At 42.8% G+C, this 11442-nt stretch overlaps 1 protein-coding gene across 2 annotated transcripts; it reads right to left on the bottom strand.

Annotated features, from left to right (window-relative positions):
* Positions 1 to 4451: 4451 nt before the first annotated feature.
* LOC141947594 (myosin regulatory light chain 2, smooth muscle minor isoform) lies at positions 4452 to 11085 on the bottom strand. 2 transcript variants are annotated; one of them, XM_074878830.1, is made up of 4 exons: positions 10926 to 11085; positions 6300 to 6497; positions 5977 to 6138; positions 4452 to 4959 (listed from the first exon to the last, which is right to left on the bottom strand). In XM_074878830.1, exons 2-4 carry the CDS (start codon positions 6481 to 6483, stop codon positions 4787 to 4789), a joined length of 519 nt encoding a protein of 172 aa, XP_074734931.1. In that variant the 5' UTR covers positions 6484 to 6497; positions 10926 to 11085; the 3' UTR covers positions 4452 to 4786. The 2 variants fall into 2 exon arrangements, with proteins under 2 accessions (XP_074734931.1, XP_074734921.1); XM_074878820.1 differs by lacking the exon at positions 10926 to 11085 and adding an exon at positions 8099 to 8258.
* Positions 11086 to 11442: the final 357 nt, after the last annotated feature.

The raw sequence follows: 11442 nt of genomic DNA on the forward strand, positions 1-11442 counted from the left end.
ATTTAGTCAGGTGTTTGACATAAAAAGTAAGCTGTTACCAGTTTTCTTATTAGCTGATGCCTGTGCAGGTTTTGGTTGGCTGGTGGAGCAATTTCAAAATCAGCATGCTTCTTGTGGGGTGGTAGTACATTGCCAGTATAAAACCTATTGTGTTAGAGATAGTTAGCTCACAATTAAGAAGAGTTTGATAGAGGGAAAAAAAACCAGTACCTGTTAGATACAATACTAAGTCAAGGCTCAAGTTAGTCATGTCTGATGCCAGCTCTATTTTAGCAAATACTAAGACAGGCCTCATTTTACACCCACTCACTTGAATATGCTAGACAGAGGCTGGAAATTATCATGAAATGCTGTCTTTTAACTCCCAAGGAGCCATGCATACAACATTCATGAGGAAAAAACCCAAAACATAGTTCAATGTTTAGTGAGGTTGTACTCACTGATACCCTAAAGTAGTCAAAGTGAGGAAATTATAAATAAAGAATTAAATTTTGCAAAATTGAGCAGCGACAGTTTACAGGAAGGCTAAAATGCATGCTGCTGTCACATACCATCTGCTCCTTCAGGCACATGTATTAAAGTTAGTCGTGACCTGCCTAATCCTGTAGTATTTGTAGCTGATTTCCATACTTTATCGAAGTGTAAGGCTGGTTTACTAAGGGACCGAATCACAGCTGCGTGGCAGAGGAGTCTGCGTGCAGCAAGCGGTTGGGATTTTCCAGGAGGCAGTTTGATTTCCTGCTCTCCTGTTAAGTACATGCTTCTGAGAAACAAGTAAACATCTTCCCATAGATTTATTACATTCATACAAACTGCATGATGCCTTAAACACTGTGATGCAATGTCTATTATGTATGATCTGTTCTCTAGGGAATATCACACATTTGGTCTGAACACACTCCTTGGTAGTATTTTCTTCTGTTGTAGAAGAAAATTTGCAAAACACATTATTTTTTTTCAAGGTCTAGTGCAGGGATTCCCAAAGAGTGTGCTACCACAGCAGCCTGCCTGCTTTGCCTGCCCGCAGCAATGGAGCTCGCTCCTACCCAGCACGAGTGGTGCCAGGGAGCAGGGAACGGTGTGTGTGCAGGCCCACGGGCTGCAGAGCGAAATAGGAAGAGCAGCCATGTGCTGCCATTTTTTTGTTTTGTTTTAAAAAGATGAAAAGTTTTTTATCTAATATGTCAAAAGTTTGCGAAAACGGTGATCTCTATGGAGTTGCTGCTCAGAGCACAACAAAAAATGAGATGTGTATTTTTTTCCCAGTATTGCTTTTCAACATTTCATGATAAGTTATTTTTAAGCTGCATTTACTGATTTCTTTTTGCTTCTATATTGTGCCTGGCTTCTGTCATAGTGTTTTTGAGTTACTGTTGTCCTAAATAATTTTTCCAAAGGAGAAGGTTATCTAAAAATGACAGTAGAGTTTGAAAAATTGAGTAAGCAAGCCAAAATAGGAGCATGGGTACATAGGCAATACCAATAGCAGATTAACAGCTGATACCTAAGATGTTCCTGACTCTACTTTGTTACTCACCCGTTAGTTGGACTTACATTGTCTGAATGCCTTCAGTATGGCAAAAGAGCTATTTGTTGCCATTTGAAACTTCCCAGAACATATTGAATAATAGGTTAGTAACATTCCGGATCAGAAAAGGCCACAGTCACGAGAAAAGTGATGACAAGATTTCAGGTATTCTCCAGCTTTTGGACCAAATGCATTGGGCAGGACACAAAGGCATACTGTTGTCCTGTGCCAGGATGGGGCCCCTGTGTTACATTTTGTTTCTCAACGTAGTGACAGTGATCCTAGAAACAAGCAATCTAAAGATAGTTCTTAGGTCAGTGGTGAAACGGATCCATACTTCAGAGCGTATGAACACCACCTCTGTGACATCAGTTAGTTGCTGAGCTAGTATATTAAACTGACTTCATGTTGTGAAATGCTTCAGTCATCTGATCACTGTGTGATAAAAGATGGTTTTACTTGCTTAAATGCAGCATAAAGAGCAGAAGTGAGTGTATCCTGAGTGATCAAAAAGCTGCATATTACCAGTGTCTTCAGCAACAGTCAGAGCAGGGGGAAAAAAAAAAGCAGCACGCAAGCATACACTGGCAGCACTTCACACAAACATAGTCATCTTGGAGGTTTCTCATGCAGCTGCAATACCTCTTTGGCTTCCATTTGACCTTTGCAGATGCAGCCTTAGAAGAGGGTAAATGGGTCATGTAAAATAAATCACTGCTTTTCAATAGTGCTTCACAGGGCATTATATATCACTGTAGATGTAAGACTATTAAATGTGTGCATCAGCCTATGAAAATAGTTTTTCATCATAAGCTTAGTCTGGTGTGGAGCTTAGAGACCATTATATATGAACCCCAAGGGAGAAGAGATTAGGTTCCAAGATTTTCACTGCAAAATGCTAAATCTAAGTCATCAGAATCTTAAGCTGTTTCAGCGACCGAAGTTATTTTTATTTTTGGAAGTGGATTATTGATGACACATCCCTACAGCCCTCAGCATGCAACCTCAGCTGTCCGGACGTTCTTCGCTGCGTAGCTACAAAACGCATCTGATGCTCTTATATGGTCTCTTGGCTGGGGGTGTAGGTCTCAGAACCATCCAGGGGTTAAGGGGTTTGTGCCCACTTGCAGGTTATCTGGTCTGGTATTAGGGAAACCTGAACTGGGAAGGTCAGCATTAGTTATGCTTGAACATCCTCAGAAATTTTCTCATTAACATCTTGGAGTAGGTATCTTTACATTAATACAGTTCCCTGTCCCCACCCCCTAACCAAGCCTTCATGCTACCACACAGGGCAAGAGACAAAGCCGCAGTAGATGCTGAAGTAGAATTCTTATTCCTTGGAGTCTTTCAAGTCATGTGAAATAGCTCAGGGCATGGTTTCTGGATGAGAAATCATCACTTTGATAAATATGTAGGTATGATAAACTCCCCTCATGGTTTTCAGCTTGCAGTGGCCAAGAGAATGAGACGCATGAAAGGACATGGGCATCAAGAACTAAGAGAAGATCCTGCCTCTTTTCTTGGTATCTGAGACAGCAGCATCCACACAGCTGCTTTTGAATGATTTGTTGCTTGCTTAAAAGCCATATTATCAATCACAGAATCATTCAGGTTGGAAAAGACCCTTGGGATCACAGAGTCCAACCATCAGCCCTACTCTGCAAAGTTCTCCCCTACGCCATATCCCCCAGCATCTCATCTAAACAACCCTTAAACACATCCAGGGATGGTGACTCCACCCCCTCCCTGGGCAGCCTATTCCACTGTCTGACCACTCTTTCTGTGAAAAATTTTTTCCTAATGTTCAGTCTAAACCTCCCCTGTTGTAGTTTAAAGCCGTTCCCCCTTGTTCTGTCACTACTCACCTGTGAGAAGAGACCAGCACCAACCTCTCTACAGTGTCCTTTCCTCCTCAAGCTTAACAGTCCCAGCTCCTTCAATCACTCCTCATAGGATTTGTTCTCCAGGCCCTTCACCAGCTTCGTTGCCCTCCTCTGCACTCGCTCCAGCACCTCGGTATCTCTCTCGTACTGAGGTGCCCAAAACTGGACACAATACTCCAGGTGTGGCCTCACCAGTGCAGAGTACAGGGGGACTGTCACCTCCCCACTTCTGCTGGTCACACTATTTCTAATACAAGCCAGGATGCCCTTGGCTTTCTTGGCCACCTGGGCACACTGCTGGCTCATGTTCAGCTGTTTGTCAATTAGAACCCCCAGATCCTTCTCTTCCAGACAGCTCTCCAGCCACACCTCTCCAAGCCTGTAATGTAGCTGAGGAAGAGGTATGATCCTTTAAAACGTGAGAGGGACTTTAGCAGGTATAGGGTTTTATAAAGTTACTCCTCAGAACTACTTTGCTTAAATTCTCACATGCACATTAAAAGCTGCAGAACAATAAAAGCTTTATGTAGGCTTTCTGGCCATGTATTGCTGTTAATTAGTGCCAGGACAGACGGTGTAGCTTAAAGCTTCTTTTGCACAAGCTTCCTTCAGCAGAAGGAAAAAAATATGCCTAATTCCCACTTACTGCCAGCCAACAGGAATGCAAACTTTCACATGAAAATATTGCTAAAAACCTATCAATACTGAAAGGAAATAAAAGCTGGGCATGTTATCTGCTTAAGAATCATAACATTCTCTGCAGGCCATCAGGCAACTTTAACAATCTTCCCTAACCAATTCTTTGGCTAACTACGTACACCAGTCAGATCCCACTTCAAAAACCTGAGTTAGGAGATTTGTACAGCTGCATTTTTAAAGACACCAGCACATACCACTAGGAGAATTTCAGAACTGTGTGACACCCAACAAAACATTATGAAAATGTGTTCCAGCTTGATTTGCAACTGCAAGTAAAATACAATTAGCACACCTGCATTTGTAAATGCATAATAGAAATGTCATTCTCCACAAAATAATTTGAGGTATTTTATCTATATAGCAATCTTTATTTCAAAATGGCATTTATTACAAAAATGTAAAAATCCAGCTAAACCAGAAACATTGAGATTCCTTTCCTGGACTATCAAGTCCAGGGATCTTTGTCCCCGTATCCTTTTCCTCACAATATTTTCCCCACTTCCAGTCTGATTACACAGGTGCAAATGTGCCTAAACGGCCTGGAATAGATAAATACATTGAGAAAGGCAAAAGCTGTAAAGCTAAATGCATGCAACAAGTTCTATCAGGAAGAAACCCTCAAAAATAAACATAGTGTAAAGTAGAGATAATCTGCAGGTATCAGGAGATTTGCTCAGTCATCCTTGTCTTTTGCTCCGTGTTTCAGGATGCGCGTGAATTCAATGTAGTTGAAATTCCCCTTTTTGTCGATGGGTGCCTCCCTGTACAGCTCATCTACCTCTTCATCTGTGAACCTGTCCCCCATTGTCGTCAGCAGCTCTCGCAGGTAGTCCTCCTGGATGAACCCTAGAACACAGTGTAAGAGGACATAAGAAAAAGGAGTTTTTCCATTTATCTGCTAATACAGCATGATAATTCCTTTCTTTGAATTCTTTGTTTCAATTAAGGAGACCTGCAGTGTTTGTTACCAAATGAAAACAAGACCATTAAAGCCTATTACTATAATTGCCAAATAATTACAAGCATTCCATCAAAAGTCAACCCTCTCAGTTAAGTTGCATGGTCTCGCTACTTCAAGTAAAGGCCATTTTATGATTTGCCTGTGTTGTTTCAAGAATTCTTCCCAACATCAGGGCTATACTCCCAGCAGTACTGAGAGACTTCTAACAACTGTATATTTTACACAAAGGGGATCTGTTTGTCTTGAACATTCCTAATGAAAATTACTAAAAAATAATGATGGAACTTGACTACCTGTGTTCAACAGCTGCAGGAAACATTGAAATATTTCAAAGATTTTAAGTTGATCTTAAAACAGTGACAAAACTCAGATTTACTAGACTGGTTGCAAAGAATAAATTTTTGGCACTGTTTATTAAACAAGCAGCATTACGTAACTTGTAGTTCCTTCTATCAGCACTCAAATCACGCAAGGTTTTTCTTGTATTCACTTTCTCCTGTAAGTGCAGCTTAACAGAGGGAAGGTGGATATAAGTTGCTGACAGAAAACAAATGCTTCATAAAAGCACAACAACTTTGAAGACAGGATTCCCCTTAGAAAAGTTGTCCTGAAGCTGAATTTTAAGTTAGGAAAAATTTAAGACCCTGATTCCCAGTCAACCTTTCCCCCCCCCCCCCTTTCTCCTTTCTTGAACAACAGAAGTACCATTAGTTTGGGATTTTAAGTTTTATAGTGTTTGAAAAGGTAATTTCAGTCAATGAAAATACAGGCATGATTTTTAGTTTGCAGAAATCAGAATTTTCCAAGTTAAACAATTATTCACCACTTCTATGACTACAAGTATTTGTTGTTACAAAAGTAAGTAGAAGTAATACATGTACACTGTTATTTCACCCCCATACCTGTTGCTTCTTCATCAAAGCAAGCAAAAGCATTCCTGATTACATCTTCCGGATCGGTGCCATTTAACTTCTCACCAAACATTGTGAGGAACATAGTGAAGTTTATGGGGCCTGGAGCCTCATTCATCATGGCATCTAGGTATTCATCTGTTGGATTCTTCCCTACAAATAAAGGGATTTGTATTTGGTTTAGCTTTCAAACTAAAAGAAAAAGCCATCTGAATAGCGTAATACAAACTGACCCCTCTCATAAGCTATCGCAAACTCAATTATTTTAACAGCACAAATTTGCTTGGCAACCATAAAGAGAAAAGTGACATTACCAAGGGAGGCGAGCATATCGTGCAAGTCCTCTTTGTCGATGAAGCCATCCCTGTTCTGGTCAATCATGTTGAAGGCCTCCTTGAATTCCTGAATCTGTGACTGATCAAACATTGCAAACACATTGGAAGTGGCACGCTGAGGGCGCTTCTTGGTGGTCTTCGTCTTTGCCCTTTTGCTAGACATGTTGGCTGGTGGTTCTAGGGAGACAAACAGATCCCAGATTTAGCTTTATTAAATCAGATTACAAGTCCTTGGGGGAGGGATGGATGAAGGAATATAAAATTCCACGTTATAAGCAAATATCCCAAAGTACACATTTATTTTAATACCTCCTGCTCCATTTTCTTCCATTTGGACTTGCTATTAAGCATAACGTCTTTCAGGATTCAGGGACTGGCACTGTAGGCCAAGAGCAGGCTACATTAAAAAACAAATCCTAGCTCTTGAAATGAAACTCACACAGTGCTTGTATTGCTGATTCAATCCCGCATCTTCCACAAATTAAGATGACTACGTACTTCGCAGCTTAGAAGGCACTGTTGACCTGCTATGTAGAAGGATATGGGCTGCTAACCTAGCATAGTATGCAGTGGTTAAATAAATCAAGCAGAATGCTAAACTAACATTTGGAAGGGAAAAAAAAAAAAAAAAAGAGTATTTTAGGCTTTAAATAGCATTTTATTACAATAGCTGCTGTTAAAAAAGCAGTAGTTCTCAGGACACAGAATGACCCTGATGAGAGCCTGAAGTTTTTGTGAAAGATCATTAGATGGTGCAGAGTCTGGGAGAGAGATCTGCCAAAGAACTACTTAAGTGCTTTCAAAGTCAACTGGAGGATTGCGTGTGTTAGAGAAAGGACACTGAAGTGGTTCAAAAGCACGACATTGCCATTCTCTTACACAATACATATGCAAATGTCAGCATACTCTTCTTTAAATTAATGACATAATAGTTCTGAAAATCTGAAGATTGTTTCTTTTAAATTATCAACCTTTTAAAACATTTATATACTCTCACAGAATCTTTATACAGTTTCATGTATCACAAATATACTAATTTCATTGTTTCCCTTGAGCTGTCAAATGAGGAAATAAACACAGTAGTTATAACACTAATATAATCAGGGTAGAAGTGAGGCTTTCGAGTTGACTGCTTCTATTTCGCTGGGAGGATACATTTAGGGTTCAACTATGGTTGACAGTACGAACACAAAAAGCTGAGTCACTCACTGAAGCACAAAGACCTCAACATTGTTATTGGATCAGAAGAAGGCAGACCCTGTTTAATGTTGTTTCTCAAAGTCTCGTACACCTCTGTGCTTTAGTTTTATCTAATGCAAGCAATGCATGCTGCTAGAATCCTTGATTATGCCCAAACCAAATGTTATGCAAACCAGATTACTTCCATCCTTGATTTTGATTTTTACAGGAAGCACCTGCAGCAAGCATGTCCTGAAAGAAGACAAATTTAAGCTTCATCTATAGTCACAAGAGGTAGTCACAATATTTTGCAAAGTACACCAAGTATTATCTTTATAACTTAAAAAAATTTACCTGGTCAGAAATGCAATTCTAATCAGTCACAGCACAGTTCTAACTGTTTCTCAGATAGTTTGCTCAAAGTTACCATATTCTCTGTTAAGACTTCTGAAAAGCAAGACTGAAGTCACTAACTTCGATTCATCCTTAAAAAAAATGAGTAAACTTAAGCAAAGTAACTCCCTTACACGGTTAATCAATCCCATATTCAGACAAAAATCAGCTAGGGTTTTTTAGTTTTAATTAAAAGGACATTTTACCTTGCTTTGTATCAGATACCTGACATGCTGTACCATGCATCTGGATCATAAAAGGATATTCCATGGTTACGTCCTTCTCAGTCTGTCTACAAAGAGCGTTACTGATTTCCCCTGCTAATTCCACACTTTTAAATCCTACGTGCATATACAACGTTCTTCTGACGTGTAAAACAAACCATTATGTCCCGAACTAAAAATAGCCTATGAAATGCAACTGCGCATCATTCAACAACACTGAAGTTCTCTTCATTGCATTCACTAACCACAAGCTATCTGAGATGTCTGGCCTCCAACAACACTTCAACAAATAAATATGAACTCCTGACATCTAGATATGTATGAAGACAGCTGACAATAAAGGTAGCTTGCTTTCAAGCTGCAGTCATGGGTTGTGCATAACTTCAGTGTTTTTCTTACCTCAGTAAAAACACTCGTGAGTTACTGTTAAACTCCGAGTTATTGATTAAAAGTTCCACTACCCAAAATAGAGTCAAACAATACCTGTTAATAACCGTTCTCTGAAATAATTCATAGTTTTCAGGTTATGGCCTATTCAAAGTAAACTAAAAAGTTTGCTTTGCTCACGCTGCAAGGCAGCGCTCCCAGCAAGCCACTATGTACAATTCAATCCTAATCAAGAGGAGGTAACAAAAGCAGACTACTGCCAACTGTAGCTACCAATGGTGGGAAGATAGCCTCTTTCTTTTTAATTCTGTTCAGAAGATTGCCATATCAAAATATTGTACTATAGAAGATGAAAAATTTGCTGATAGTTGTGTAACTATTTTCTAAGTTTCTCTCAGCTAGGCTTGGGAGGCAGCCGTAGAGAATACAGAAGGTACAACTCCCACTTCAAGCCACCTGTCAGCCTGCATCTAGAGAAACATTAGATCTCACAAGACTAGTGCCTTTCAGCACAGGTTTGGTGCAGCTATGCCTGAAACACTGCACTCAGCTCGGGGAAACACTATTAGAACAAGGGTGATAAATTGGAATGTGTTCAGAAAAACAAGGACATTGATTCAGTTAGTCAAAGAGATCAATTTATGATGGAAAAGTTAGAAGTGTTTAGTGTTACCTCTCTGTGTACAGTGAGCAACGTAACGATCCAGAACTAGCCTCATTTGAGTCAAGCACTGGACCCACTAATTTTAGAGAAAATAGGATTTTATCTGATAAATCCACCAGGTCATTTATTTAAAAAAAAAAAAAAAAACATGCTTTTTAAATTGAAATAGAGTAAGTATAGGCTGAAAATAGAAGAATTTCAGTAGATAAAAAGTGGAAATACCTCACATTAGATAGTACAAGTCATGACAGGCAGGTTTAGTCTCCATTGTTTAATACTATGATGCACTGAATGGTCTGGGCCTTGTTTTGGAAACTGTCCAAGAAACTTCTAATGTAAGATCCTGCCTGTTAAGACTTACCATAAGATAGTTCCAAAAACACAACTTTTATTTAGTAAGAGTTTCAGATATTAAAAAAAACTAATAAATTGCACCCACTGGACTAGAAAGTTAGTAATAGCACTGTGCCAGTCTGTGCTGCTTATACATTTGTTTGCCTTGTCAAGCAATATCAATGGATATCAAACCACAGAAACACAGAAAGTCATCTTATGGTCCTTATCTCAGGGAAAAAGATAAACTCTAGGAGGAGACAAAACTGAGCAACTAAAGAGCTTGAGCCAGACAATTAGATATGAAACTTTACAACCCACTAACAGTGGTTCAAGCTGGATCTGTTTAGAGGCAGTAACCAAAAGTTGCGCTTTAGAAAACACCCTCATATTTCAACATTGTTTTTATAGGGATTGTGAATGTCTATCACTCAAAATTAAAAAAAAACCCACACAAACACAAAACCACCAGACAATAAAACCCCACAATCCACACCCAAGAGAGTGTCTACGTGAACTAAAGATACAATAGTCGCCTTGTTTTCAATTATCAAATTCAAAAGTCAGCCTCAAAGCTAAATCCCAAATTCTGTCCACATAATTACAGCATCAGGTACAATCACGCATCCATCACAGCCGGGATGGTAGCACAAAGAGGTAAAACAAGGCACTCCAGCAGATCTGTGGTAAAGCTCAATAAAGGGCAGATTACACTTCGGGAAAAAAGCACCGCCCTGTGACAGCTCACCTAGTCTTGAAAGTTATCTTAATACACTCCTCATTGCTAAGTTTTCCTAAACCCTTGAACAGGAGTCAAACTTGCCTCGAAAACTAGTGTCTGTGACTCAACAAAGCGTCTGTCTAAAAGTTAGAGCGGAAGCCACCGCGACCTGTCCCGAACAGCTTTACTGCCGCCAGTTATTTCAAAAAGTAAGCAGGGAAGGGTAGGCTCAGGACCTCTCCTGCTAGCTCAGCCTCTTCCCACCGCGGGAGTTTTCACGCTAGCCCTTTCCCGGCTCTAACGATGGCGAGGAAACGGCTGGAGAGGGATGATGCGGCCGGCAGGCAGCCGATCCCTTCTGACTGGGTCCTTGTGGCCTCGGTAGCTGCTGCCTGTACCCGCGGTAGCGTCCCACCGCCCGGCTCGCGGGGCAGGCCGCGGGCCACCCGGCCGGTGCCGCCTCCCAGCCCCGGCCGCGCTGAGGGAGAGCCGCGGGATCCACGCACGGCTCCAGCCGGGCCCGGCGGCACCGAGGCGAGGGCCGGAGGGGGGGCTGCCCCTAAGGCGGGTGACGCCGCAAGCGACCCCCGACCCGGCTGCTCAGGCGGCCCCGCCCCGCCGCGCCCCTCACCTCCCCCCGGCTCCAGGCCCCGCGGGCGGCCGCTGGCGCTCCCCGCCCGGTACTGGCGGCGACCCCGCCTCACCTGGCGGCGGCGGGAGAGGGTCCTCGGCGGGGAGCAGCGGCGGCAGCGGTGGCACTTCCGGAGAGCGAGCAGCCGCCGCCCCAGAGGCAGGAAGACGTGGGCGAGACCATCCGCGCGGGGAGGAGGGGGAGGACTGGCGACGCGGCCCGTGGCTTCGGCGGCAAGGCGCCACAAACCGGCCCAGGGAGGGGTCCGGCGGTGGCCGCGTGCTGCGCGCTCCCTCTCGGGGGTCTCTACCCGCCCCGGGAGAATGAGGTGAAGGCCCCGGGCTCGGGCTCTGCCCGCTCCCCCCCGGCGGAACGAAGCGTTGGTGCAGCGCGGTGCGGTCACCGCATTCCACGAGCAGGGGGCGGAGGGAGCCTTCGCGTCTGCCCTTATTAGGCAACGGCGGGAGTTTCCTGCTCGCCCGCCTGGCGGGGGCGAGCGGGGCGGGGCCGGGCCTTACACCCTCGCTCCGCCCCACGGCCGGGCGCGGTTCCGCCGGGGCGGGTCTTACCTCCCCCTGCCCTGCCCCGCT

This window comes from Strix uralensis, chromosome 1 (genome assembly GCF_047716275.1).
Source record: "Strix uralensis isolate ZFMK-TIS-50842 chromosome 1, bStrUra1, whole genome shotgun sequence".
Lineage (NCBI taxonomy): Eukaryota > Metazoa > Chordata > Aves > Strigiformes > Strigidae > Strix > Strix uralensis.

Excerpts from the sequence above, each read along its gene's own strand:
- LOC141947594 (XM_074878820.1), bottom strand. The coding sequence starts at position 8,243 with ATGCACGTAGGATTTAAAAGTGTGGAATTAGCAGGGGAAATCAGTAAC. Across the intron at positions 6,139-6,299 it reads CGATATGCTCGCCTCCCTTG|GGAAGAATCCAACAGATGAA; the intron begins GTAATGTCACTT and ends CTTTATTTGTAG. Across the intron at positions 4,960-5,976 it reads CTTTGATGAAGAAGCAACAG|GGTTCATCCAGGAGGACTAC; the intron begins GTATGGGGGTGA and ends ACTGTGTTCTAG.